This window comes from Girardinichthys multiradiatus, chromosome 6 (genome assembly GCF_021462225.1).
Source record: "Girardinichthys multiradiatus isolate DD_20200921_A chromosome 6, DD_fGirMul_XY1, whole genome shotgun sequence".
NCBI lineage: Eukaryota > Metazoa > Chordata > Actinopteri > Cyprinodontiformes > Goodeidae > Girardinichthys > Girardinichthys multiradiatus.
In genome coordinates this window covers 11477784-11503055 of record NC_061799.1, presented here as the reverse complement: position 1 = coordinate 11503055, position 25272 = coordinate 11477784, and the positions used below count along the sequence as shown (strand labels likewise).

Genomic DNA, 25272 nt, shown 5'->3' with positions numbered 1-25272 from the left:
TCTTTTTCAGAAAGGTGTTAAAGAAGCTAAAAGAAATATTGAGGCAAAAAAATGAAAACTGAATTTGAATGCCTAAAATAGACTGTTTATTTGCCAAATTTTCTGAAGCTGTGAACCAGAGGTACCCTTGATAAGTTTAGCTACAAGCTTTAGCACTCTTTCGACTGGAACACGTTCTCTCTTTGCAGCTCGTATATTAAACTTGGCTGCCATTACTAAGTACAGTAACATCCTTGGTTTATTAACAAATCAGTTTGCATTCATTTGTAGCTGCACTTACAGTACATGCACTAATGCATAAATATAGCTGACCTGTCAAAACACACTACCCTTATTACTTAACCTAATGCTTAAAGAACAAAAAGGAAAATGGTAAAGCCACGCCTGCCTGGTGAATGAGAGGTTTTATTTATCAGAACCTCATCTTGAATGTAATTTTTTACCTGATATTGTGTAGACATGTGGTACAAAAACAGACTAACAATTAATACCTCATGATTGTCAGCTTCATGTGCACGGCTCCATTTCCTGTACTACTACAAATTTCTGGTTTAGTTTCTTCTTCTCAGATGAGATAGAAAAAACTAAACCACAGAGATAAAGGTCAAAACAGAGCCACTTAGATGCTGATTAAAGCCCACTGAAAAGCATATGGGCCACAATGCATCAGAATGCCGACACATGTCAAAATGGGAACACACTCTTTCTCACACTCAAAAAGGCAGGGTACACCCTGGACAGGTCACCAGTTCATCGCATGGCATGTTTTAAAGGTATGGTAAAAAATAAAAATCTTAATATAAAATAAATATGAAAGTCTTCTGCTGAAGCAACAGATGAAAAAGCTGATTCTTGCAGAACTCTTGGGATGAAGATGGGGTCTCACTGGCCAGACTGGCTGCTGCTGCCATTCAGTTCCATGTAGACCAGTCCTATGGTATGAAACAGTGTAACTGTGTGAGTTTAGATGGTCATGAGCCTGACAGGCTCTTTATAATAACTAGGTCTCTGACTTATATTGATCATGCATGAGAGTCTGTGTCTGTTTGCGCCAGTACAAGCATGCTTGTGTGCATGCCAGTAAATCTGTGTGTCACACCTTGAATCCAGCTGCTTGGTACTGTTGTCTTGTCCAGTGGATCAGTGAGGGGAGCTATGCCTACGTGAGGGACCACGCCCCCTCTGTAATGCAGGATCAGTGACTCCAGAGTTTCAAATCTCAGCAGTTGGTTTCTTAAATCCTGTTAAACACACATAAAAAGTGCTGTAAAAATGTATTTTGGTCCCTTACAGATTTGTTGTGTTTTTGCTTTTTTGTCACAATTAAATGCTTCAAATCATCAAACACATGATTTTTCTAAATCATGAAATACCTGTGATGAACAATTGGCAGCCCCAAACCTGTCTAGTTCTACATATCTAGCCTGACTAGTGCTAGATATGTAGAATCCTGGGATTACTTAAACAGAACCTGTCTGACAACAGGAAGCAGGCAAAGAAATCTCAAAAAGCAACAAATCAGGCTGCAATCTAAGGAAATTTATCACTGACATCTATTGGTCAGGAAAGACTGTTAGATGTTTTCAAATGGAGAAAACATGGTGGAACTTCACAGGAGTGACCAGATACCCAAGATTCCTCAGAGAGGGCGGAGAGCATAGCGGTGGAGCGTGCCACCCGTATATAGAGGCTTCAGTCTTCGAAGCAGCTGTCCCATGATCGAGTCCTGACTCCAGAGACCTGTGCTGGATGTCTTCCCCCTCTCTCCACTCGCTTTCTGTCTGCTCACTTTCGGAAAACTTGATGCCGCTCAAAGCTGGTCTACTAACCAGGTGCACCAAGGACTGCGTCTCTCAAACGAGCATAATAGCAGGTGCAATCCATTTAGCGTCTTTGCCTTTATTAACATGCAGAATATATGCTGATGATCAGAACGTGCAAAATACTAGGAGGATGATATGCAAATGTCATGATTTAGCATGTGCAATGTGATTCATTCAATATGAAATGTATTGTGGGTGCTGTTTTGTGTCTATTTTTAGCAAGTTTAAAAGGTAGGTACAAACTGGTCATTGTGGCAGGAAGGAGGCATAGGTACAATGACAGGCCACGGAGAGAGAGAAATAAAAATAGTAGAGACATATCATCTACTAAGCAATGTCATTTTTAAGGGCTAATTTGGAGCAAGTCACAAATAGAAGCCATACCATATCTAATAGGGTAAACTCATTTTAACGTTGCATATTCTTGCGCCTGGCACCATTATTTTATGGCACAACACCACTGTCTAGGTCTGGGCTTTCATTTTAACAGTGTTTAATCATTAAAGTAAGCAATAAGTTCACTATAGCACATTGTAGTGCCATCAAACTCATAGAACACATAGAGCACATCATCTTGACCATACTACAACTATTACTTTGGGACAATGTGCCACAGATATTACAAATATTCTCCATGTAACATTATGGGTTTTGTTTTAGGTATTATTATCCACAGACACTGTTAGAAGTTGTAGGGTGACATACAAATAATTTACGCTGCAACAACTTTAAAGTTGCAGTGCAACAACTTTGCAGTGTATATTATACTGCAAAGTTGTTGCAGCGTAGTATGAAAAGAAGAAAGAAATGCAGTGTTAAAACCTGAGGTCACATACACATAAACTGATTTTAATGACAATACACCTCTCCTTGGCGACGCTATTGAATATTTCTCCATCATATTTTTCTGGTGTTGCAATTTGCAGACGGTCCCTGCGGATTTGAGGAGCAGCGAGCTCTGCATGTCAATGCATGTCTCCCAGCGCGGTGGTGGGCTCGTTTTGAGGAAAATACGATTGTAGCTCACTGTCTGCCTTGCTGTGGTTGCAGAGAGGTGTCGGTTTTGTAGAAGCAATGTTCCGCTGATGAGTTATTAATCCGGAAAAGCCGAATGTGTGAATATGTTTCTAACTTTACCGAAGTGAGAAGGCGGTGAACAACATGGTTGTCTGCTGCATGTTCCACAACATATTCAGGATGCCATGAACGTAGGAGAAAAGTATGAGCGGGACAGATTAATGCAGCCAGACTGCAAACATGGGCCAATCTGATTTAAAGCCATTTCTCATCAGCCATTTAGGAAATGCATTTATATTTAAAATATCATGAAAGAACTTAAATATTGTGGCATGTTTTGGAACAAACAACACTGAACATTAAAGGCCAACAGAGAACCTGAAACCATTATTGAGTCTGTAATGGGACATTGAAGTAAAAACAAAAAATAAACAAGCTGTCTGAAATCACCTGAAAGTTTTTTTTTTTTCTTTTCATTTATTTCTTCCAATGTCTCTTCTGGGATTCCAGTAACACTGACCTGTCTGTCTCATGCGGGTCAAGGAGGAGCGTGGCGGCTGTAGCTGTTTAGCCCAGCGCTCCACACTGTTTGATGACAAAGTGGATTATAGGAAGAGGGAGGGACCATGCTTGTGTGCGCGGTGATCCGGTGAAGGGCCAGCGCATTTAAATAAATGCCTGTCAAATATCAAAACGCCTTTGGATGGAATTGATGGCAGAGAGGGTCATTAAAATTTTTAGATACTTATGCATGAAAAAAATATTGGGCTTATGCAGAGAGGACCCCTTTCTAATTAAGGGCAAAATGGCAGGTGCTTGAGCACTACTAGGGGTTCTGTCTTTTCACCTGTATGAATGTGTCCAAACTCTCCATGATGACGGTATGTAGCACAAGCAAAATCCTCATTTAAATAGGGTGGTCCGCACCACTTTCACACCTGTTATCAATTGTGCAAGCAATCTTAGTAGATCGCCCCCAAAACTCCCACTAATAGCAGGTTCTATTTTTTAACACGCAATTTGGTACTCCTCATGTGAGATCTTAACAGATCAGGCCCTTGAAGTGCTTCATTAGTTGCTTCAGTTAAGTTCAGTTTTCAAGATTCAACAATAAAAAATATACTAGTTCCGAGGTGATATTCACTACCAACCAAAAAGAACACAAAGGTCCATCTCACGTTTACCAAAAGAAATACCTCAATGATCCCCAAGACTGTTGGGAAATAGTCTGTGGACTGACGAGAAAAAAGTGGACCTCTTTGAAGGACGTGCATCTTGTTACATCAGCTGTGAAATTAGATCAGTATTGCAGAAAAAGAACCTCGTTAATAAAAATAAACCTTTATTTACAAATATATCCTTGTAGAGATTTAAAGTCTCTTTTCTATGAGGGACCGGTCAAAACAGCAGACCCCTTTGCCAGTATCAGCAATAAGATTCATACAGTGATGAACATAAACACTTTTAAAATAGTTTTTCATGGAACCATGAATTTAGCATGTAAGAAAAGCCTAAAGGAAAAAGGTTGGTAATCAGTTTGTAACCTTAAGCTCAAGAACCCTTGGGTTATGCAGCAGAGCAATGACCCAAAGCACATCAGCAAGTGCACCTCTGAGTGGCTCGAAAAGCAAGTAATCTCCAGTAATAACAAACAGTTAGCACAACCGGTTAATAGGTTTACGGGGCAGTTACTCCCACATATAGAGTCAGATTGATTTAGATAGCTTTTTATCTCGAAGCAATTAAAATCTTGATTTGAAAACTACTTATATTTACACAGGTTATTTTGTGTAATAATAATATTTGTTTGATATGAAACATTTCAATTGTGACAAAAAAGCCAAAACAGAATAAATCTGTGGGGGCCAAACAGTTTTTAACAGTACCGTGCACATGAGTGGAAACAGTGATTAATGTCCTCGATTGTGTGTCAGTGTCTGCACATGTGTGATCTAATCTGTGATGTTCACCCACCTGAAGGTACCAGCCATCGCCATCGCGTTCGAGCCTGTAGGTATGTACGAAGGGCGCTTTCCTGTGAAACAAAAACTCTTATTAGTGGATTTCTGCGAAACTGAAATAGAAACATGTTGTGTGGATCTTAGACTGAGGATTACTCAGTGATGTTCTGCTTACTTGATCTGAAACCAGACACCAGTCACTTCTCACAACTTTGTCACTTTACATGATGCATTCTTTTCCATAGTTACACAGTAAAATTTACTTTGAGAATTTTTATTGGTTCCAATGTCTTTTTCTGTGTGATCAATTTCTTCAGAAATATGAATGTAGTTCCTAAAGAACTCATTGCACGGCGTGCTGCCATTATCATTTGTGCCAAGAGAGTTAAACTGGCCCATTGTGAAGCGATGTGACGCAAGGCCGACTTAACAGATGTGGTGCGGATATTTCTCAATGAGAGACAAGTGAGGTGCTGGGATACACTACCAGTGTATGACCTCTGGATGAAGGAGAGACTGGAGCTTATGCCATACAGGTGGGGTTGTTTATATTACTCATCACAGTGAAATTCTAGGACAAGGTGTGCAATTCAGCCATATTACAAGGTTTTTAAATGGACTGTACCCATATCTCCTTCCTTTCTCCCTAATTCTAATTCCTGTAAGAGGTGGCTACATTTTTGTATTTTGTTTTCAAACAAATGTACATAAAAAAAGAATAATAAATAAATAAATAAGTAAATAAGTAAATAAATTATATATATATATATATATATAAATGAAAATAAATATGCATATGTGTATAAAAAAACTAAGACAGTGAGAAGAAGTTTACACTTTTTTCATATTCCCTCCCCTTTATGCCTTTTGTCCACATACATCTGTAATACCGTAATATACAGGGCTACATGTTTTATCAAATTTCAAATAATGCATACATATCCCTGTCATTGACCATATATTGGATCAATTTCATAAAAGAAACCCACAATTTAAGTCATAAAGATCATCTTGTGATGTCCTATATTATTTACAAATATCCTTCAATTTCTATATATTTATTTAGAAATGTTTTATAATTTTTTGAAAAGTATTCATGTTTGTACTGAGCCTAATCTCTCTATTCAAGCCACTCCACAGCTGGAAATGCACATACTTTCCATTGTTGTTCTTATTTTTTGTTTTTAAAACTCCTATCTCCCCTTAGATTGTGTCCTCCATCTCTTTCTGTGAACATATTTGTTGGCAATAGATTATGTCTTGTTTTGTACATTATCTGTGCTGTTTTGTATTAAACCTTTTCCAAAAATTTTAATGTCCAAGATTTAAAAAATAATAGGTTTGTATGTTCTTTGGGTCCAACTTTTTGTATTATCCTTATGGCTTTTTTTTTTTAAGTATAAATGGCAGGCAGAGTACTTTTGAAACCTTTTCTCCAGACCTCTACCCAGTAATATAGGTATGGTAAAAACATTGATGAGTTTAGAATATACAGTTATTTGCGATCCAGACTATGGCTTATTCTTCCAGGAATTGCTGTGTGAATTTTGCCAACTTTGCTCTTACATAACTTACAGGTTTCCGGCACATTTTGTGGTCCAGCATTACACCAATAAATTTTATTTCATTCATTCTTTCTATTTGTGTGTTTTTGAGTTTGAATTCCACATGTTGCCCTATCTCATGCCTTCCAAAAAGTATGATCTTTGTTTTACTCATGTTTAATGATATTATGATTATTTTTGTCAAACCATATTTTTAATTTGTTTAAATCTTTTCCCAGAAAAATATTTGTATTGTCTGCAAACAGTATAAATTTCAATAATTTTGATACTTTACATATGTCATCAATGTACAAAGAACTTCAGTCCTAATACTGACCCCTGTGGTACTCCGCATGTGATTCCCTGTATGATGATTTGTGTTCACTTATTTGCACAAACGGTTGTCTGTTCATTAAGTAGCTTTCGAGCCAGCACAACCAGACTTTTCAAGGTTAACTAATAATGTGTTGTAGTCAACAGCATCAAATGTTTTTTTATGTCTAAAAACACTCCTACTGCAATTTGTTCTATTATCAATGCAATTTGTGATTTCTTTTATTAATTCTAACAGTGGCAGAGATGTTGCTCTGTTGGATCTGAATCCATATTGACTTTCTGTGAGTAGATTGATTCTTTCAATGAATTTGTCTACTCTGTCTGCAATGTTTTTCCAGTAGTTTTGAGAAATGGGGCAGTGAAGATATAGGTCTGTAGTTTGTAAAGTGATGTCTGTCTCCAGAGAGTTAGCTAAACAATCATTTAAAATAAGAATTTTCCACACAGGGTTAAGGAAAAGAACTGGCTGCCTAATGAGTTCATCTATTATTATAGCCAAAGTGCTTTAAATTCAGATAACAAGTGAATTATGTTTTTTTGTCTCGGTTTTTGTTTGTCTGATTTGTTGCTTATATTTCTCATCAGTAAATACCAGATCTAAAATTTAGATAATGACTTATAATACAGTTAAAAGTTGATTCAAGTAAAGGCCCCGGGTGATTTTCTTCTGAACGATGTGTCCTTGTCTCGGGTAGAAACAAGTTACCGTGCTAAGAAATAGATGAACTCCTGGTCTTTTGGAAGGTTAGCAGTGCGATTTGAAATAGGGTCACTATATGATACACCAGTCTAAGTGTTGTAGTAATACAGTGCCTTGCGAAAGTATTCGGCCCCTTTGAACTTTTTAACCTCTTGCCACATTTCAGGCTTCAAACATAAAGATATAAAATTCTAATTATTTTGTGAAGAATCAACAACAAGTGGGACACAATCGTGAAGTGGAATGAAATTTATTGGATGTGTCAAACTTTTTTAACAAATAAAAAACTGAAAATTGGGGCGTGCAATATTATTCGGCCCCTTTCAGTGAGGATCTCTGAATGATCTAATGTTGTCCCAAATGACTGATGATGATAAATAGAATCCACCTGTGTGTAATCAAGTCTCCGTATAAATGCACCTGCTCTGTGATAGTCTCAGGGTTCTGTTCAAAGCGCAGAGAACATCATGAAGACCAAGGAACACACCAGGCAGGTCCGAGATACTGTTGTGGAGAAGTTTAAAGCTGGATTTGGATACAAAATGATTTCCCAAGCTTTAAACATCCCAAGGAGCACTGTGCAAGCAATCATATTGAAATGGAAGGAGTATCAGACCACTGCAAATCTACCAAGACCCGGCCGTCCCTCTAAACTTTCATCTAGAACAAGGAGAAGACTGATCAGAGATGCAGCCAAGAGGCCCATGATCACTCTGGATGAACTGCAGAGATCTACAGCTGAGGTGGGAGAGTCTGTCCATAGAACAACAATCAGTCGTACACTGCACAAATCTGGCCTTTATGGAAGATTGGCAAGAAGAAAGCCATTTCTCAAAGATATCCATAAAAAGTCTCGTTTAAAGTTTGCTACAAACCACCTGGGAGATACACCAAACATGTGGAAGAAGGTGCTCTGGTCAGATGAAACCAAAATCGAACTGTTTGACCACAATGCAAAATTGACATGTTTGGTGTAAAAGCAACACAGCTCATCACCCTGAACACACCATCCCCACTGTCAAACATGGTGGTGGCAGCATCATGGTTTGGGCCTGCTTTTCGTCAGCAGGGACAGGGAAGATGGTCAAAATTGATGGGAAGATTGATGGGGCCAAATACAGGACCTTTCTGGAAGACAACCTGTTGGAGTCTGCAAGAGACCTGAGACTGGGACGGAGATTTATCTTCCAACAAGACAATGATCCAAAACATAAAGCCAAATCTACAATGGAATGGTTCACAAATAAACGTATCCAGGTGTTGGAATGGCCTAGTCAAAGTCCAGACCTGAATCCAATCAAGAATCTGTGGAAAGAGCTGAAGACTGCTGTTCATGAACGCTCTCCATTCAACCTCACTGAGCTCGAGCTGTTTTGCAAGGAAGAATGGGCAAGAATTTCAGTCTCTCGATGTGCAAAACTGATGTAGAGACATACCCCAAGTGACTTGCAGCTGTAATTGCAGCAAAGGGTGGCGCTACAAAGTATTAACGCAAGGGGGCCGAATAATATTGCACGCCCCACGTTTTAGTTTTTTATTTGTTAAAAAAGTTTGATACCTCCAATAAATTTCATTCCACTTCACGATTGTGTCCCACTTGTTGTTGATTCTTCACAAAAAATTAGAATTTTATATCTTTATGTTTGAAGCCTGAAATGTGGCAAAAGGTTGACCAGTTCAAGGGGGCCGAATACTTTTGCATGGCACTGCAAATGGCTCCAGAGATGTGTAATGGAACAGCAGCATGTGATTTGAAATTTCTACTCAGTGCTCAATAACACGGTTGTTATTTAAGGAATCTGGAAAGCATTTTATCAGACTGGTCAAACCTAAAGTGTACCTACTGAACAGTCTTATTTATTGTACACTGATTACAGATCATGGGTTCTCCCCGGGTACTCCAGCTTCCTCCCACAGTCCAGAAACATGACTGTTAGGTTAATTGGTCTCTCTACATTGCCTTCAGGTGTAAGTGAGTGTGTGCATTGTTGTTTGTCCTGTATGTCTCTATGTTGCCCTGCGATGGACTGGCGACCTGTCCAGGTTATACCCCGCCTCCTGCCCATAGACTGCTGGAGATAAGCACCAGTTTCCCCACGTCCCACTATGGAAGAAGCGGTATAGAAAATGACTGATTGACTGATGACTAATTACAGATCATTCCCAATTTGTTTTATTTGTAAAACATTTTTATGAAAACATAACAAATAGATTGTAGATTTGCTTAAAATATATTCAGAATATTTTCCCATCACATTGTTATGAACCCATATATTTATACAGGGCTGTAAAGAAGTGTTTGTGTCTTACAGATTTCTTCTCTTTTTGCTTTTTTGTCAAACTTAAATGTTAAACACATTTTAATATCAGGCAAAAAACTGAAGAAACAGATCAAATACAAAAAAGCAGTTTTAAAATGATTTAAAATATGAAGGGAAAAAACTATCTAAACCAACTTGAAAATGTAATTTCTCCCCCTTGGAAAATCATTAAGTAACAGAAAGACCGCATCATTGAAGAATACAGAAATCATAAACAGAACGTCTATGAAGTAGGCTAAAAGATCTCAAAACAGAACATAACATCCCCCAAAATAAAGAAACTCAAGAGCAGAGCAACGTTATTAACATCTATCAGTCAAGGAAGGGTTAAAATGCCAATTCTAAGACTGTGGAACTGCAGCAAGCCACAATGAGAGTCATCATTCACAAGTGAAGAAAACATGAAACATCTAAGATGGGGTCGGCCTACCAAAAGTCTTTAAGAGGCCGTTGATGTTTCATCCAGGAGGTCACAAAAGATCTCAGCACATCTAAAACACTACGGACCTCACATGGCCCAGTTAAGGTCAGTGTTAATATCAACAAACAGAGGTTCAAGGTGAAAACCGTTGGTGATCACAAAGAACACAAAGACCCATCTCATGTTGGCCAGGAAACATCTTCGTGTTCCCCAGGATTTTTGTAGAAGTATTGTGTAGACTTATGTGGCAAAAGTTAAACATCTGGTGTAAAACTACACAGCATTTTAGAAAAGACAGCGTTTTACCAAAAGGCAGACATGGTGGTGGTGGTGTTATGATCTGTGGTTGATTTACTGCTTCAGGACCTGGTGACTTTCTACAACACATGGAACCATGAATCCTGCCTTCTGCAAGAAAGTCTTGAAGGATAATATCTGGCCATCAGGTAGTGATGTGTGAGTTATGCAGCAGAACAATGATCCAATGGATCCCAGCAAGTCAACCACTGACTGGCTCAAAAAAAGAAAATTTATTAAAAATGACCTCTTAGAGTGGCCTAGTCAAAGTCAATTGAGATGCATTGGCATGACCCTAAACATGGTATAATAGTCAGGGTCATTGTTGTAAACCCTCTAATGTGGATGAATAAAAACAATTCTGTAAAGAACACCGGGACAAAATTAATCCACAGTGATGTAAAAAAATTCTTGCCAGCTATATGTATCTACATATAGATACATGCAGAGCTAATTAGCTTTGGACATTGTTTTTACCGCTAAATGAAATAATTATTAGAAAATTACCTTTTTTCACTCAGGTTATCTTTGACTAATATTCAAATCTGTTTGAATATCTGAAAGATTTACAGTTAACTCCAAAATTAAAATAATTTAGATGTAAAATTAGACAGATTTAGATTTAAAACAATTTTCATTCAACAAAGGAGTTTGCTTTTGGTATATCAGTTTAAAAAAAAAGTAATTTATCTGTTTGTATTTAAATAAAAAAATAGTATGTTGAAACAAACTGTGACAAAAAAGCAATAATACATTAAATCAGAAAGGGAGCAAATAATTTTATACTATTATATATTCAAATTCTAATAACTACTATCTGCCTGGATAAAAATGAACATCAGCACAGCTGAGATGTTTTTTTTTGTTGTTGTTTTTTTTTAGTAGTCCGAAACACGATGTGTGCTCACTTTTAATTTAATGTTACTTTTGCAGCACCTTTATTAAGGATGTTCCAACAATTTAAATCTTCTATAATTTCACCATATGTTGAGAGAAGGCTCTGTTTTGGTTTAAAACAGTTTCCATCAAACAGAAAATCCATGGACCATGAGCCAGTGAGGTGTTATAAAAAGAATTTGACTTGACTAGTTTGAAAAACTATATATGCAGTGTTTTATGAATTATTTGCAACTGTTTTAAAAATGTTACAAAAGTCCTTTTTTGAAACTCAGAATTGTTATACTGCATGTTTGCTGATACCGTCACATAATCTGCCTTATAACGCACAAATGGTCTGAGTACTTTCAGTTTTGGAAAACTCAGTGCTAGCATTTTTCTTAAGCAATGCACAGCAGCAGAAATAACGCTACAGTAGAGACTGAACTGCTGTAGACAAATGCTAAGATCATGGTCAAGCTATGAGGCTTTTGTTATGTTATCTCTTCTATCATAGTCATTTCTGCCTGCTTTCTGTACACTTTTTGTTGTTTTTGTTACATTTATTTTACATGTTCAGGTGTCAGTTGAAAAGTGAAAGCTTCAACAATTTACGCAAATGTCTGAATTTGTCTTAGCGTTTATTATTATTGGAAATCATCACAAAAATTGTTTTTAAATTTAAAAAAAGGAAATCGCCCAGAAAGGATCCCACCTGTAAGGGCAACATTTAACAAACGTCTGACCTTGTGACCTGTGTGATCAACATAAGAATGTTACCATGAACAAAATATTCTGGGTATTTGAGGATAGACAGGTTAAATTTATAGAAGGGCTAAACATTTAGACAAAAAACAGTAAAAACAACATTTAGGTTAAAACTGAGAGCTAAAACCTCACCTCACACACAGACAGTAGGCCCCCCGCACCGTTTCACTGTCTCTCAGCAGAAAGCTGCCGTCATGTCCAAAAATCTCCAGCAGCTCCTCCGTGGCCTTGCTCCCAATTCTGCCATAGTAGATGGAGCGAATGAGGACCCTCTCTGTCTCCATGTCGCCTCAGAGGCAGGTGCTCATTTGTGCTCTGCAGGTGAAGGAGCGGCACTGTCTTGCAGCACAAAAGCGTGTGAAAGGTACTGAGGCAGGAAAAGCTTTTCTGGTTTTCACACTTTTCTGTCATGCAGAGACAGAAAAGTTCAGCACACATAACCACAATAAGGGGTTCACTGTGTGGAACAGAAAAACAATAATTGTTTTTGCTCTTCTACTTTAGTGGCTTTAGCGTTTCCTATGTAAAAACTGAAATGAGGACAAGAAGCTTTTCATGAGTTTAAGCATTTTCTTTTATATAGTTTAACTTAAACAGACATATTTTATATGTGTGAATGAAATATGTTTTACGTGTATCTAGACACCTAGAACAAGTTACACTTGTTCTTTGCTGTTGTCTCATAAGACTCAGGCACATCTCCAGTCGGAGGTCCATATGCACTCAACATGGGCAAACTGGACATCAGCATGTACTATGGGAATGTACTCAACACGGGCTCATTAATCATAAAAACACATCATTCTCATATTAATGTCATGCTTTTAATGATTTAGTTGAACTGTTCTTTTTCCAAGGTGGAATAATTTTATAACATACAACTAAAGTGATTTAAAAAAAAAAAGAACTTAGCATTTAAGTTTTTTGTTGATTTTTTCTCATCTGTAAAGGATTAAAATTGTACATTTAGGCTCAAATGTGTACTATGCATCCCCACAAATATTTGATTATATGTCCCTGGACCAAACTGCACCTAAACAGCATCATCAACAAGCTTCTATCAATAATACTGGCTGCATGTTTGACTACTCTTCTTGGCAGAAGGCGTAAAATTAATTAAAACCTGTTGCTTTAGGCAGCAAAATATTAATAGGCTGGAGGTCAGGTTTTGGGGAACCCAATTTAGAAAGCTCAATACCTCTCAAAACTTGTACTGCTGTGTGTTTGGGACCATTTTCTCTGCCAAAAAACAAGGCGTGTTATCACTGGAGACCATCTCAAGCCACAGAAATATCGACATCAATCACTGGCAGTCCTCCATCTCCACTTTTAAGGTCTAGACTCTGTTCTCCATGTTGTCAATGCTTGCTCCCACAGAGCACAGGGGTTTATCCGAGACGACTCCCAGAATTTGAGAGGGGAGACGATGAAATGGCCTGCCTGCAATGACGACCTCAATGTCATTGAAACCTGGAGGATCAGCTTAGGTGTGCTGTTCATGCCAGGATACCCAGCACAATCACAAGGTAAAGTTGTGACAAACGCTGGCTGAAAGAAAGGGAAGCCGTCTCACAGCAGTGTGTGATCACGATGGTCACACACCAGCATGAGGAGGAGGTGCCAGACTGTTGTGTATATTTCTGACACAAACTTTACTGTTTGTTAAATAGATAAAGAGTTAAATTGCCAATAGATCTTGTTTCTTCAGCATTGACAGAGAGGATTTGGTGAGTTTTTCACGGGCATAACCCGCATACTAAACACACCTGCGGTTTCCCTACTGGAAGAAAGGCGAAGATCATTCCTCGTTACACAATCAGATCATGGATCGTTATGCTGCCAGAATCCCCCAACCCTAATTTACAGTTTTCCAACTAGATAAGACTTATTACCAGGAACCATGATAACAAAAAACAATGGACCAAACATTTCCGTTCTTTTGTGGTAAGTTTTGTTTGAGTCTGAATGTACAATTTTGACCCGGTTTGGATAACAGAAAATTCACAATAAATTCAATGTTGTGCACCAAACCTTTGTTAAAGAACACCGTTTATGTGGAGGATTACTGTAACCAAACTTGCTCCAACACTATATTCTAACCTTAAAGGAAACTATACAACAAAAGTCCTTTAAATAAAGCCACATTCTGGTAATAAACCAATAATAAACCAAGTTAACATATTTTACCATGTACACCTGTCTTTGCATATTTTTGCTAGAAAAGCACCATAAACAGACTAATAGTGGCAGCTCCAGTTTGTGTTACACTTCAAGTTTTTCCCCCATATTCTTTTTATGAAGAAAATAGGGGGAAAATTATTGGTACAATAAGCTCTAGGTACAATTGTTTATTTACTTGAATTCTCACTATTCCCCATTTCAAGTACTAAATACATACAGAGTGAATAATAGACTCTTCGTTTTCTTTTAATCATCTTCTTCTCCTTTGACCTCCAGAGAGCCGATAGCTTGAAGCTCTGTAGCAAACCTCTCACCTAGGTCTTTGTTAGCCTGGAGGAAGCCCTGCAGTTTTTTCAGCTGTTCAGTGTCCTGAGGAAGGAACAGAGAGTTGTGCAAACATACGTCACAGGTTCTTTATGCATTTGTATAAAAAAAGAAAGTGCATGCAGCCATCTGTATTTGTTCTGCCTACATGTGTCGTTGCTTCCTCATCTTCCTCATTAGCAGCATGGAGACACTCTAGCAACACCTCCTGCAGCAGCTCAGCTTCCCACTGGCTGACTAACTCAGCACTCGTTTCTTGCTCACTGACAGAATCCGGATCTAAACCAGCCAAAGGGCCGGCAGAGTCCATTTGGTCAACACCAAACACACATATCGAAAGCTCAACAGTCAGCATCTGGATCGAAAGAAAAAACAGGAACAAATCTCATCAAACATTACTCACACAGCAGTGAGTAAGTGCCTCAAAGTGGAGCTGCGTTGGTTTTACAAACATGCTCACTTGTTCGATTTGTTTCCCCACGGCTGCCATGTGGGGTACGCTGCTCAGCTGCTGCACAAAGTGTTTCAGAGCGGTTCTGTAGTGCCTCATCCAGTCATCCTTCACCCGAAACTCACAGGAGTGCATCAGTTCGTTCCTGCATTGAATCACCTGGAAGCAGAAACACACAAACAGTACAGAGCATCAGTTAAAGGTCATCGCTGCCTGGAAATAATATAGTATGAAAATAAGCCAGGGCTTAGAAGTTTGTTTACAAACAGAAAACTGAAAAGTGTGGTGTGCCTTTGCATTCAGCTTCCCTGAGTCAACACTCTGTAGAAACACCTTTCACTGTAGTCTCAGTCGAAAGTCTTTTGCTGTATGCCTCTACCAGCTTTGCCCCAGATTCTCAACTAGATTTAGGCCTGAACTTTGACTGGGCCATTCTAACCCATGAAAACACTGACTGGAATCATTCTTTTTAGCTAGTGTTGTTTTCCTTTTAAAAAGGTGATCCTCGGCCGAAGCCTCAATTCTTTTGCAACCTCTAACAGATTTCTTCCAGTATTGTCCTGTGTTTAGCTGTATCCATCTTCCCATCAACTCTGACTGGAAAATAATCTCCATAGCATGATGCTGCCACCAAACACTGCGTTTTGAATGTTGGCCAAAACTTTTAATTTTGGTCACCTTAGATCAGAGCACCTTCTTCTGGGTGGTGGCTGTGTTCCCTACATGGCTTGAGACAAAAATAACTTATTTAGCTTTTTTCCTTTTTTTCACAAAATCCAGATATGTGGAGGGCGCAACTGTCAACACACTCTCTGAGCTGAGCTTTGGATCTGTGCAGCTCCTCCAGTGTTACTTTGGGCCTCTTCATTGCTTCTCTGATCAATGCTCAGCTATGCCTGGCCTGTCAGGGTAGATGGAGTTTGTTGTGTTGGTATGTTCAGGATATTGTGTTTTTAGAATGTTCTCCAACAAACCTCGGAGGCCTTCACAGAACAGATGGATTTATACAGAAAATAAATTACACGCAGGTGGATTCCACTGAATAATTAAAACTGTGTTTTCTGTAGAAATAAAATCCATTTAGGATTGCATTGCCAACATCTCAACTAAAGTATTGTTTGCAGCATTTTATCTGACTGATGGCAGCCAAGCAACCACACTGGTGGGGAGACGTTTACTAATACATAAAGGGGGAATATAACAAAAACAATATTTTTCCATCCTTCACAGCATATATTTGGAAGTGTAAAGAAACACAACGTCTGCGCTGTTTGGGGTCTCTAAATGGTTGTGAAATAGGTTAATCTCAGATATATTGATATATTTAATTTATTATATAGTATTATGTAGTTGAAGCTAGAGTTGCTAGGTGTATTGATTGTGTAAACGCCCAACTCGGGACAGAAGTTGAATATTATTGATATAAAATAAAATTATATTCAATTGGAAGAAGGCTTTCCTCCTTATCACCAAACAACATTAAATTGTGGTGAATTTCCTGCAAATTTCCATCTATGTTTTACTTGTAGTTATGTTTTCTAATGTTATATTCAGACTAGTAAATCCCATTTATTTTTGTCATTCTTTTACATTGTTTTCTCTCAGCAATAAGCTGTATATACTTATTTCTTATTTGTTACTACGTACTGTACATACAGACCAATGTCCTTTAGCAAATTATACCTTGACCAAGAACTGTTTGTAACCATCAATAAGGTCCTGGTGTAACACTAGCGGACTATTTGACTCCTCTTCTTGGGACAATTAGTAGTCAACTAATGGAATGGAAGCTTAATGTTAGCCTGATTTATTCATTTCAATCATTATATTGTTCTCTTAAGGTGTAGTTGAAAATATTGAAGGTCATTACTCCATCCGCTTGGTGCAATGCGTCTGCACCACTGGAGGCAAATTAGACCCCAGTGCTACCATGCTTGACAAATACTATAGTATTTTTAGGTTTGAAAGCCTTGCGTTGACTCATGCAAACCTTGTTGTCATGGTGACTAATTAACTCATTTTTTGTTACATCTGTTCATAGGATTTTTCTCCAGAAGGGATTTGGCTTGTCCACGAGGGCAGCTGCAAATTTCGGTCAAGCTTACAGGTGTCCATTCTGGAGTAAAGGATTATTTTTTGTTTCCATCCTGTCCGTTCATGGTTTACTGTGACACTGGTGTTCCAGCCTAAGGTTTGGTGATTCTTGGGTTGTGCTGAAACATCGAAGCCAACCTACTTTCTTCGGAGGGTGATAGCTTGGGTTAGATGGCTGAAACCTGGACAAAACTGGGTTTTCCAACAGGACAGTGATCCAAAACAAATCCCAAATGCTGTTTTTTTTTGCATCGTCTAATGAAGCTTCTGGAATATTCTTCCCAAACACTCATCCTCAAGTGCAAGGAAACGTTTTAGACAGTGTTTAAAAGCAATATTCATGCTAGGAAACCAACCACTTTAGGACAGAATATTATGTATGACAACTATCCAGAAGAATGGTCAACCTGGAGCTGCAGCAGGGTTTTTACTAGTGTGTATGTCCTTCTTGTTTGAGAAGGTGTCTGACCTTTGTTGAGAGATTGATGCATTTACACATATTCAAATGAGAACAATGGCTTCAGGGACTTTTCACAGCTGTAGCTTAACTGTGTGTGCACAAAGCGTAGCCTGCAGACTGTAAAATGCTGCATCTTCAATGAGGTTGAGAAACTATGCTGCTTTCTATGTCCATTTTTGTCATTGCTCACCTGTCTCACCAGCTTTGGGTCCACAGAGCAGAAACATTTGCAGTAGTTGATCAGGTTGAGGAGAGCAGATGCGTCACACTGATCGCCCCCCTTCACTTTAGCCTGACCTCGTGGCATGTACGCCTAATGAAACCCAGAACAACAGATACATGGGGGGACAATGCACACACTGAACCCAAATCCAACACAATTAGCAAGCACAGCAATTTAAAACCCTTCTAAAGGATTTTCTAACCACAACATGATTGCTTACCATCTCTCCCCCACAGAAGAACCATTTTTTAATAAAGTCATTCAAATATAGAGCAGAAAAACACATTTTATTTTCTATTTCTATTACTATTTTCTTAAGTAATTTGTAGTTGAAACAATCTGAACATTCCAAATGCAAAGCAAAGCTGCTGCCTAGCAATAATACACATGCTTTCTAGAAATAAACATGTATTTCAGGATGGGAATCTTTTTACTGCATGTTTTGTTTCATGCATCAGAAATTTTAGGTTTGAACTAAAGATCAGCCAACTGACCATAGACTCCTTTAAAACCTCAGCCATGCGGTCAACCTAAAATAAGGTTTTTCTAAAAATAATATCAGCATTTGTTGTTTCAAATTATGTCTGTTGTTCACTATGATTTCTGTGTTGTGCAATATACACGCTTCTTGAGCGATGATGAATCCTGATCTTATCAGAGAGGTTTGCTTATGAGTTATGTCTAACAGCTTATCCCTGGTTTTTCATGCCTTTCCATTTCCTCCGCAGAGCCATTTCAACTGTCATCTGTCGGACCGTGTTTAGTAGCTTTAGTGGCGTGTTTAGAGTCCATGAAGTGATTTCTGCTAACAGTTTCATTCAGCGGGGGGGACCCAATGATAGCGCCATTATAACACATTATATTTAAGGTGGAAGGCTGTTGGTTTAAACTTCTTTGATGTGCTCCAGCATTGCCTCCAACATGCTTATTGGTGTGTTATGACCTGCATGAAGTGGAAGACAAATCACAGTTCCCTTTTTTGGCAAATAAACATCTGAGAAGTGTATCATACATTTATATTTATTTCATCTGTGATTAGATTTAGGTCTGGGCTTTGCCTGGACTGTTCTAACACATGTATCTGCTTTGATCTAAACCATTTCATAGTAGCTGTCTCTAACGAGTTTTTTTTCAGGATTGTCCTGTATTTTACTCCATCCATCTCCCCATCATTTCTGATCAGCTTTCATGTCACTGCTGGAGAAATGCTGGAGAAAGCATCCCCACAGCAATGATCGTGCCAAGAAAGCAGTTGACTGAAATAGAAACTACAGAGTTCAGCAGAACCTATGCAAACTTTAAAAGACTGAATAAGTGTGGAGCCTGTCCTGTTTATCTTTGCTACTTTTTTAATGTTTCAATTCGCATTGGATACCTTTTTATTTCAGATAGGTGCATTACTGCCATCTAGAGGTACTTCACATTATAGCAAACCTCTTTATGTCTATCGGCAAGTCTTTGTCTATTTGAGGTATATATTTTTTTGGTAAACCACTCGGAAGCTTGTTATTCTGTAGGTGACAGACCAGCAACAATAAAAGAGCTAGATCCCAAAACGTATCTTTGAATTTTACCAGCATGTTTCTTTTTATTGAAGTGGCCGGTTTGAATTTGATAGAGAATCTGTGGAGGGAGCTGAACATTAGGGCGATGGCAGGGAGGCCTTCCAACCTCAAAGGCTTAGAGCTCATCGCCAGAGATAAATGATCAAAAAACCAGCAGGAACATAGCAGCAATTATAAGATAAGCTTAATTACTGTAATGCCATTAAAGATTTTTTAACTGACTATTGAGAATGGTATAAATCGTTTTTAAAATGCATTTTATTATTAAATTATTAACATTAAATCATTATCTTTAGAGAGATGTCTATCTCATTTCTTCTCTGAAACAAACTTCTTGGCTGAATAAAGAATCTTGTATGTTATCCACGACAACAGAGTGGTGCACCATGCTGGACCATATACCAACCAGACTACCTGGATTGTTGAAAGAAGTTGTTCTTTGAGAGCCTCTTGATCAAAATCTTTATTAATAGCAGTGTTCTTAAGAACTCAGAGGAAGGCCCCTCTCTCGAATAAGAAACAACGCCTCACATGGCCTGGATCAGGAAGCTTTACAGCAGGAACGACAACAGATTCACAATGCCGGGAAACAACTTTACAGTAGTCTGCTGCTGTTTGTGCCTTTACGTTCTGTAGACTTTCTGTCTGTTCATGATGTTTTTCTTGCATGGTCTTTTTGCTTCCCTTTTCCCCACAGGTCCAAGAGGTCTTTGCCTAACTAATGTGTGTGTAGATACACTCACACTGACCTGACACGCTTCACAGAAGGTTACAGTCCTGGTATTGGATGGAACCTCTTGGACATCATGAAGACCTCTTTACTCCAACCAAACCTTTCACATTATGGCTCTTGATAATTAGGAAGACAGTTTTTTTCAATAGTTTTCATACCAGTAAGACCATTTTGCAAAAGGACAGTGGCTGCTGGTTATATGACGTTCATGAAAGAATCGATTCTTTTAAATGGCTCCTCATTTTGAACAATAAGACTCGAGTTTTAGTTAGTGAGAGCCTTTCTTTGGTTTTGATACTTTGCTTTCTTATGTTGTTGCTTTTTCAATTTAATTTAATTTTAAATTACGCTATATTGCTTAGGTGAAACCGCACATGGTCATTGCTCATTGCTAATATTTACAGTTAAGTGTTGTTAACCATTAGCCTTAATAGTTATATTTAATGGTGCAGGAGGTGATTTTTATTTCTGCCAAAGCAACTCAAGTGAACTTTTTTCTCTTCTGTTTTGTTTTATTTTTCTTTCTTTCTTTTGTTTCTATATTACATATAGCATTAAAATGCTATTAATGCACGCAATACTTGCACCAAAGAAATACATGGGTGTATGATATATATATGTTTTGATATTTTTACCATAATGTTATGGAAAATATATACGTAAAAGAAAGATTTTTTTGCATGAACATACTGTGTTTCTATTTTGTGCCTTTTAAATGAAAATATTAATCTTACTTAATATATATGATTTAGCTTTAGTTGTACATTTCACCCATACATGCCACGTTTACCAAAAATGTATATATTTAACACTGTGTTAGGGGTAAAATTGCTTGTTCTTTGAAATACGCACATTTTCAAAAACGGATCATTTTAACAGCTCTTTTGAACAACTCTTTGAAGTAAATGGATCCTGAAGCTTCGGTTCCCTCAAAGAGCCATAAGTCCCATGACTAGTGGCTGCATACGTTCATTTGGAGGTAGCCATTGCTAACTCAAGAAGACAATAGTCCCTTTTCCATTGTTTGTAGAAAGCCCCAGGCATTGGTTAAGCCCAGGTTGCATTTTGATACAAATTTACCCTGGGTAATTTCACTTTTCCGGGGCTTTACTTTCTGAAAAGACCTACTACTCTGGAGTAGGTCTTTTCAGATTTCCCCGGAATTGTTAAAGGGGCAGCAAGGCTTGGCACCAGCAGCTTCAGTAATGGCGGAGATTAGTAAACTAATTAATCCTTTTTGTACCATTAATTTGTCACAACAAGAAGTTTTAAGATGTTTTTAAGCCAGAAAGTAGACCTCAAAACTTCATCAGTGCAGTCAGTTCATCAAGAATGAGCCTACTTTGAAATGTTTTGCGTGGTTCTCGGAGCAGCGGAGCTCTGCTTACAGGCTGGTCTGGCTGCTAAGTTAACCAGGCGTTTGGACTGGGGCATCCCCAATAACTGCTGCCTGATCTTGCTTGGCATTCTGGGATTTCCCACTACCTGTTATCTGTTTGTGGCGGCTGAAAGTAAATATAAAAGCGTTTAGTAGGTATGTTGTGAATAACTGCAAGTACCAGAAAATAAAACTGAATATTTTCCGATGGAAATTTGTGACATTTTAAGTTATTGTTGGCATTAATAATTCACCACAATTCTGTACTGCACTTTTGATTTTCCATGTACATAAAAAGCCACAAATTTTCCTAAAATTATCTTTTTATGTAAACCTAACCTGGAGTATGAACTCATGTTAATTTATCTCTTATATTTATATATTTATCTAATATTTTTTAATTTTTCATAGTTTTATGCAGACAGCTCTGCAGGAGGAGAGACAACAGTTCCAGGTTTGGATGAAGATTCCCAGAAGCTCTGATCCTTTTCATGTCGTGCCATCGTCTGCTCTACTGTCTACGAATCTTCTACTTTATATAAATATTTGCTCATTTTGTTTATTCTAATAAATACATTTTCTACTAAAAACATTTTTTGTGGTTATCTGATATGAGTCTACCTGATGATATAAAAGTAAAATAAGTGTGTTCATCAGTATTTAGTAGTGATTGTAAATGAAATATGTAGCTGTAAAGCAACAACTCTGGCCAGATGCAGGTTGGTAAAACATTTATTATAAAATGATTTAAACTTTTCCTGCTTATGGTCCAAAGAAACTTAAGGAATAAAGGAATGAATAAATCAATTGTATTACTCTAAAGCTGCTCATCATCTATTATTTATCAAAAAATAATTTATTAGCTAATAATCTTTTAAGAAGAGTAAAGGGGTAATGCCATCTGCTGGAATGAAGGTGTATTGCAGTTTTCTTCACAACTTCCCCCATAGTCATTAGGCTGATTTAAATAAATGGTAAATGGCCTCTCTAGGCAATGGAAAAAGAAAGTATGAGATTCCCTGGGATTCCTATGACCCCGGTAAAACAAATCCTGGGGCTTTAAATCCTGGGGCTTTCGGTGGAAAAGGGGCTAATAATTTTAAACACTCCTGTCCCTGTGTTAAAGTAATCCGTCTACTCTTTCAATTGATAGAGTAACTTCAGCTACTTTTTTTTTTTTACAGTTTCAGCTAAGTTTAGGATGTCCTTATATCTAACAAGCTATCCAATTATTCTGTACCATGGTGAAAATCCAGAGTTTTTAGAGCAGATATTTTTTTACAGTGAATTAGTCATCTTTGCACAATCATCTATAGACAACATGAATTGTCAGCACAAGACCAAGCATTTGTGTCCCTGCCACAATATAAATGTGAGAAGTCATAAAGCCATTTTATATACAATCAAAGGTGAGACAGACATTAAGAAGAAAATTCAGCATCTTCAGCAGTTTCTGCAGCTTCAGGTTGACTTTGTGTGTGGGAGAAGTGATGTGTGGTCTACCTTGGCCAGCTCCCAGTGGTCCGATCTCCAGTAAGGGGGAAAACAGTTTGTCCAGTGGATGGTGACATCGGGCTGTCTGTGGTGTCTCAGGATCACTTTCTGCCACTCTGAACACACCCTGCATGCCGAGACAAGCTACAAGGATAGAACCACACTTAAACCTAGCGATTGTGGACTTATTGTGAACAATATTTACAGCCACAGTTGTCTGATCCTACCTTATTCCCCCTGGGTTTACAAAAAGAGGTCTCGCATGGTCTCCGCAGAATAGTGTACTGGTTGAGCAGATCTCCGTGGAAAGCTCTCATCTGATGGTCGATGAACGGAAGCAGGCCATCCTTCAGGATGACCAAGCAGCGTCCTGCTTTCAGCCAGTTCTTGTACTCCTTGTCATTTAAACGGACCGTCAACTCCTCATGGACCATCTCAGCTTTACTTCCTCAAAGTGAAACACAACAAAGGGGCAGAGCAATGTCCAGTCCACGTGTTCAGCTCCGCCCACCGGCTGCAAACAGCGCAGCGGCCACCAGATGGCAGTGTGTTACTGTGGCTACATATTGCTGTGGTTGCAAACCTGGTGGGCTGGTGGTGGGAGACGGCTTTCACTGAATGTTGGGATAAACAATGTCACAGTTCTTTCATTCTAGATTTTAAAATGTAAAATGTGACTGCCTTCATACAGACTGCCTTCTGGAAAATTATGCAATTTTTACAAGTATTTTTCAGGTATGGATAAGCATAGATCCATCCATCCATCCATCCATCCATCCATCCATCCATCCATCCATCCATCCATCCATCCATCCATCCATCTATTCATTGTCACAGGGAGCTGGTGCCTATCTCCACATTCATTGGGTGAGAGGCAGGGTACACCCTGGTCAGGTTGGCAGTCTATCACAAGAATTCATATTTTAGGTTTAAAACATTTACATGTGCCCTGCGATGGACTGGCGACCTGTCCAGGGTGTACCCTGCCTCTCACCCATAGACTGCTGGAGATAGGCACCAGCTCCCCCGCGACCCACTATGGAATAAGCGGTAGAAAATGACTGACTGACTGACTGACTGACTGACGTTTGCATGTAACTGTTTACACTGTAATAGTGTTTCAAATGACAACTCAGGTTTAATCAGTTTATTTGAGATTTACAACCCCTGGCAAATATAAGGAGAATGTTTAGGTCAGTTTTAGTAGAATTAAAAATAGTTTGATGTGATGGAAATTAATTTATCTTTTAGATATGAACATTAGATTGATACAGGATGGCAGTAAAGTCAGAATTAAACAAGTCATTCTCCTAATTCTAATGACACAATGATTAGACTACATACCAGTGAGATGAAAGAGGACCATCATTATTACCATCTACAAGAAAGGAAACAACCAAGAGTGCAAGAAAGACTGTGGTGTCAGCCTCATGTGAGCAAACCAGAGAGAGGAGCAAGCTGGTTTCTCACCTATCTTAAGAGTGTTCAGACTGAACAGCTGTGGATGTTTCAGATTTCTTGACTCACAGGTAAAAGAGAAAAAATAACTTCAACATTCAAGGTCATCCGCCAATTTGTGGCCGCAGCTTTAGCTACAGATCCCTTCAATGGTGGATCTTAAACAAGTCCATTATCTTCCCACAGACCAAGATGTGCTTGATTGCACTGTAATATTCTCTGTCCTTCACTGTGGACCTAAGACCTGAATCATCCTCCAACAAGACCTGAAGAAACTTGAGGTATTTTAAACCCAGTGACTCCGCTAGATTCATGCTGTCTCTCTAAAAGACAGAATTACACTTGACATGATCTGAAAAAGTTGCCAGCACTAACCAGATGTTGAAGAACATGTCATTGTTGATCAGCCTCTGCTGAAGAAAAGTTTTAACTGTCTTTACTCAGTAGCAAGATGCATATCAGAAAATGACAATCATTGCCAGACATACTTTGAATTGCCAAATGAGAAATGTTCTCCTGTACATTTACTGTAGAGGTATTGGCTGATAACTCTGGAAATTTGACACAAATAATGTGTAGAACCCCTCATGTCAGGCGTGTTGAAAAATATAGTCTTGAAAGGTTTTTATCTAGAGCCGAAGCACAGAACAGACTCACGCATTACCTGTTTGCACAAATAAGTAGAGGTCACCAGAGGTCACCCTAAATCTGTCATTGCTGATGAGACTAGACACCTCGACATTGAGGATATTTTAATTTCAGATCACTGCTGCTCCCTTTTTCTATCGTCTTTGGGTCTGAATGATCTGAAATTCATTAGCTCTCATTTTTTTTAAAACACCATCAT

At 38.4% G+C, this 25272-nt stretch overlaps 2 protein-coding genes across 3 annotated transcripts; both read right to left on the bottom strand.

The window, feature by feature from the left end:
• Positions 1–59: 59 nt before the first annotated feature.
• Positions 60–12456, bottom strand: LOC124869880 (SH2 domain-containing protein 1A-like). Its single transcript, XM_047368089.1, has 4 exons — positions 12197–12456; positions 4815–4875; positions 1100–1241; positions 60–932 (listed from the first exon to the last, which is right to left on the bottom strand). The coding sequence occupies exons 1-4, from the start codon at positions 12346–12348 to the stop codon at positions 883–885; spliced, it is 405 nt and encodes a 134-aa protein (XP_047224045.1). The 5' UTR covers positions 12349–12456; the 3' UTR covers positions 60–882.
• Positions 12457–14397: 1941 nt separating this feature from the next.
• LOC124869879 (uncharacterized protein CXorf38 homolog) lies at positions 14398–23582 on the bottom strand. Of its 2 annotated transcripts, XM_047368087.1 has the most exons (6): positions 23195–23556; positions 22977–23111; positions 17765–17887; positions 15030–15179; positions 14718–14924; positions 14398–14614 (listed from the first exon to the last, which is right to left on the bottom strand). In XM_047368087.1, the coding sequence occupies exons 1-6, from the start codon at positions 23399–23401 to the stop codon at positions 14492–14494; spliced, it is 945 nt and encodes a 314-aa protein (XP_047224043.1). In that variant the 5' UTR covers positions 23402–23556; the 3' UTR covers positions 14398–14491. The 2 variants fall into 2 exon arrangements, with proteins under 2 accessions (XP_047224043.1, XP_047224044.1); XM_047368088.1 differs by lacking the exon at positions 17765–17887 and having other exon boundaries at positions 23195–23582.
• Positions 23583–25272: the final 1690 nt, after the last annotated feature.

Coding starts and splice junctions, on each gene's coding strand:
- LOC124869879 (XM_047368087.1), bottom strand. CDS start 23,401: ATGGTCCATGAGGAGTTGACGGTCCGTTTAAATGACAAGGAGTACAAG. Junction 23,112..23,194: donor GTAAACCCAGGGGGAATAAG/GTAGGATCAGAC, acceptor CTATCCTTGTAG/CTTGTCTCGGCATGCAGGGT. Junction 14,925..15,029: donor TGGGGAAACAAATCGAACAA/GTGAGCATGTTT, acceptor CTTTCGATCCAG/ATGCTGACTGTTGAGCTTTC.
- LOC124869880 (XM_047368089.1), bottom strand. CDS start 12,348: ATGGAGACAGAGAGGGTCCTCATTCGCTCCATCTACTATGGCAGAATT. Junction 4,876..12,196: donor GCCTACTGTCTGTGTGTGAG/GTGAGGTTTTAG, acceptor TTTGTTTCACAG/GAAAGCGCCCTTCGTACATA. Junction 1,242..4,814: donor GCGATGGCTGGTACCTTCAG/GTGGGTGAACAT, acceptor TGTGTTTAACAG/GATTTAAGAAACCAACTGCT.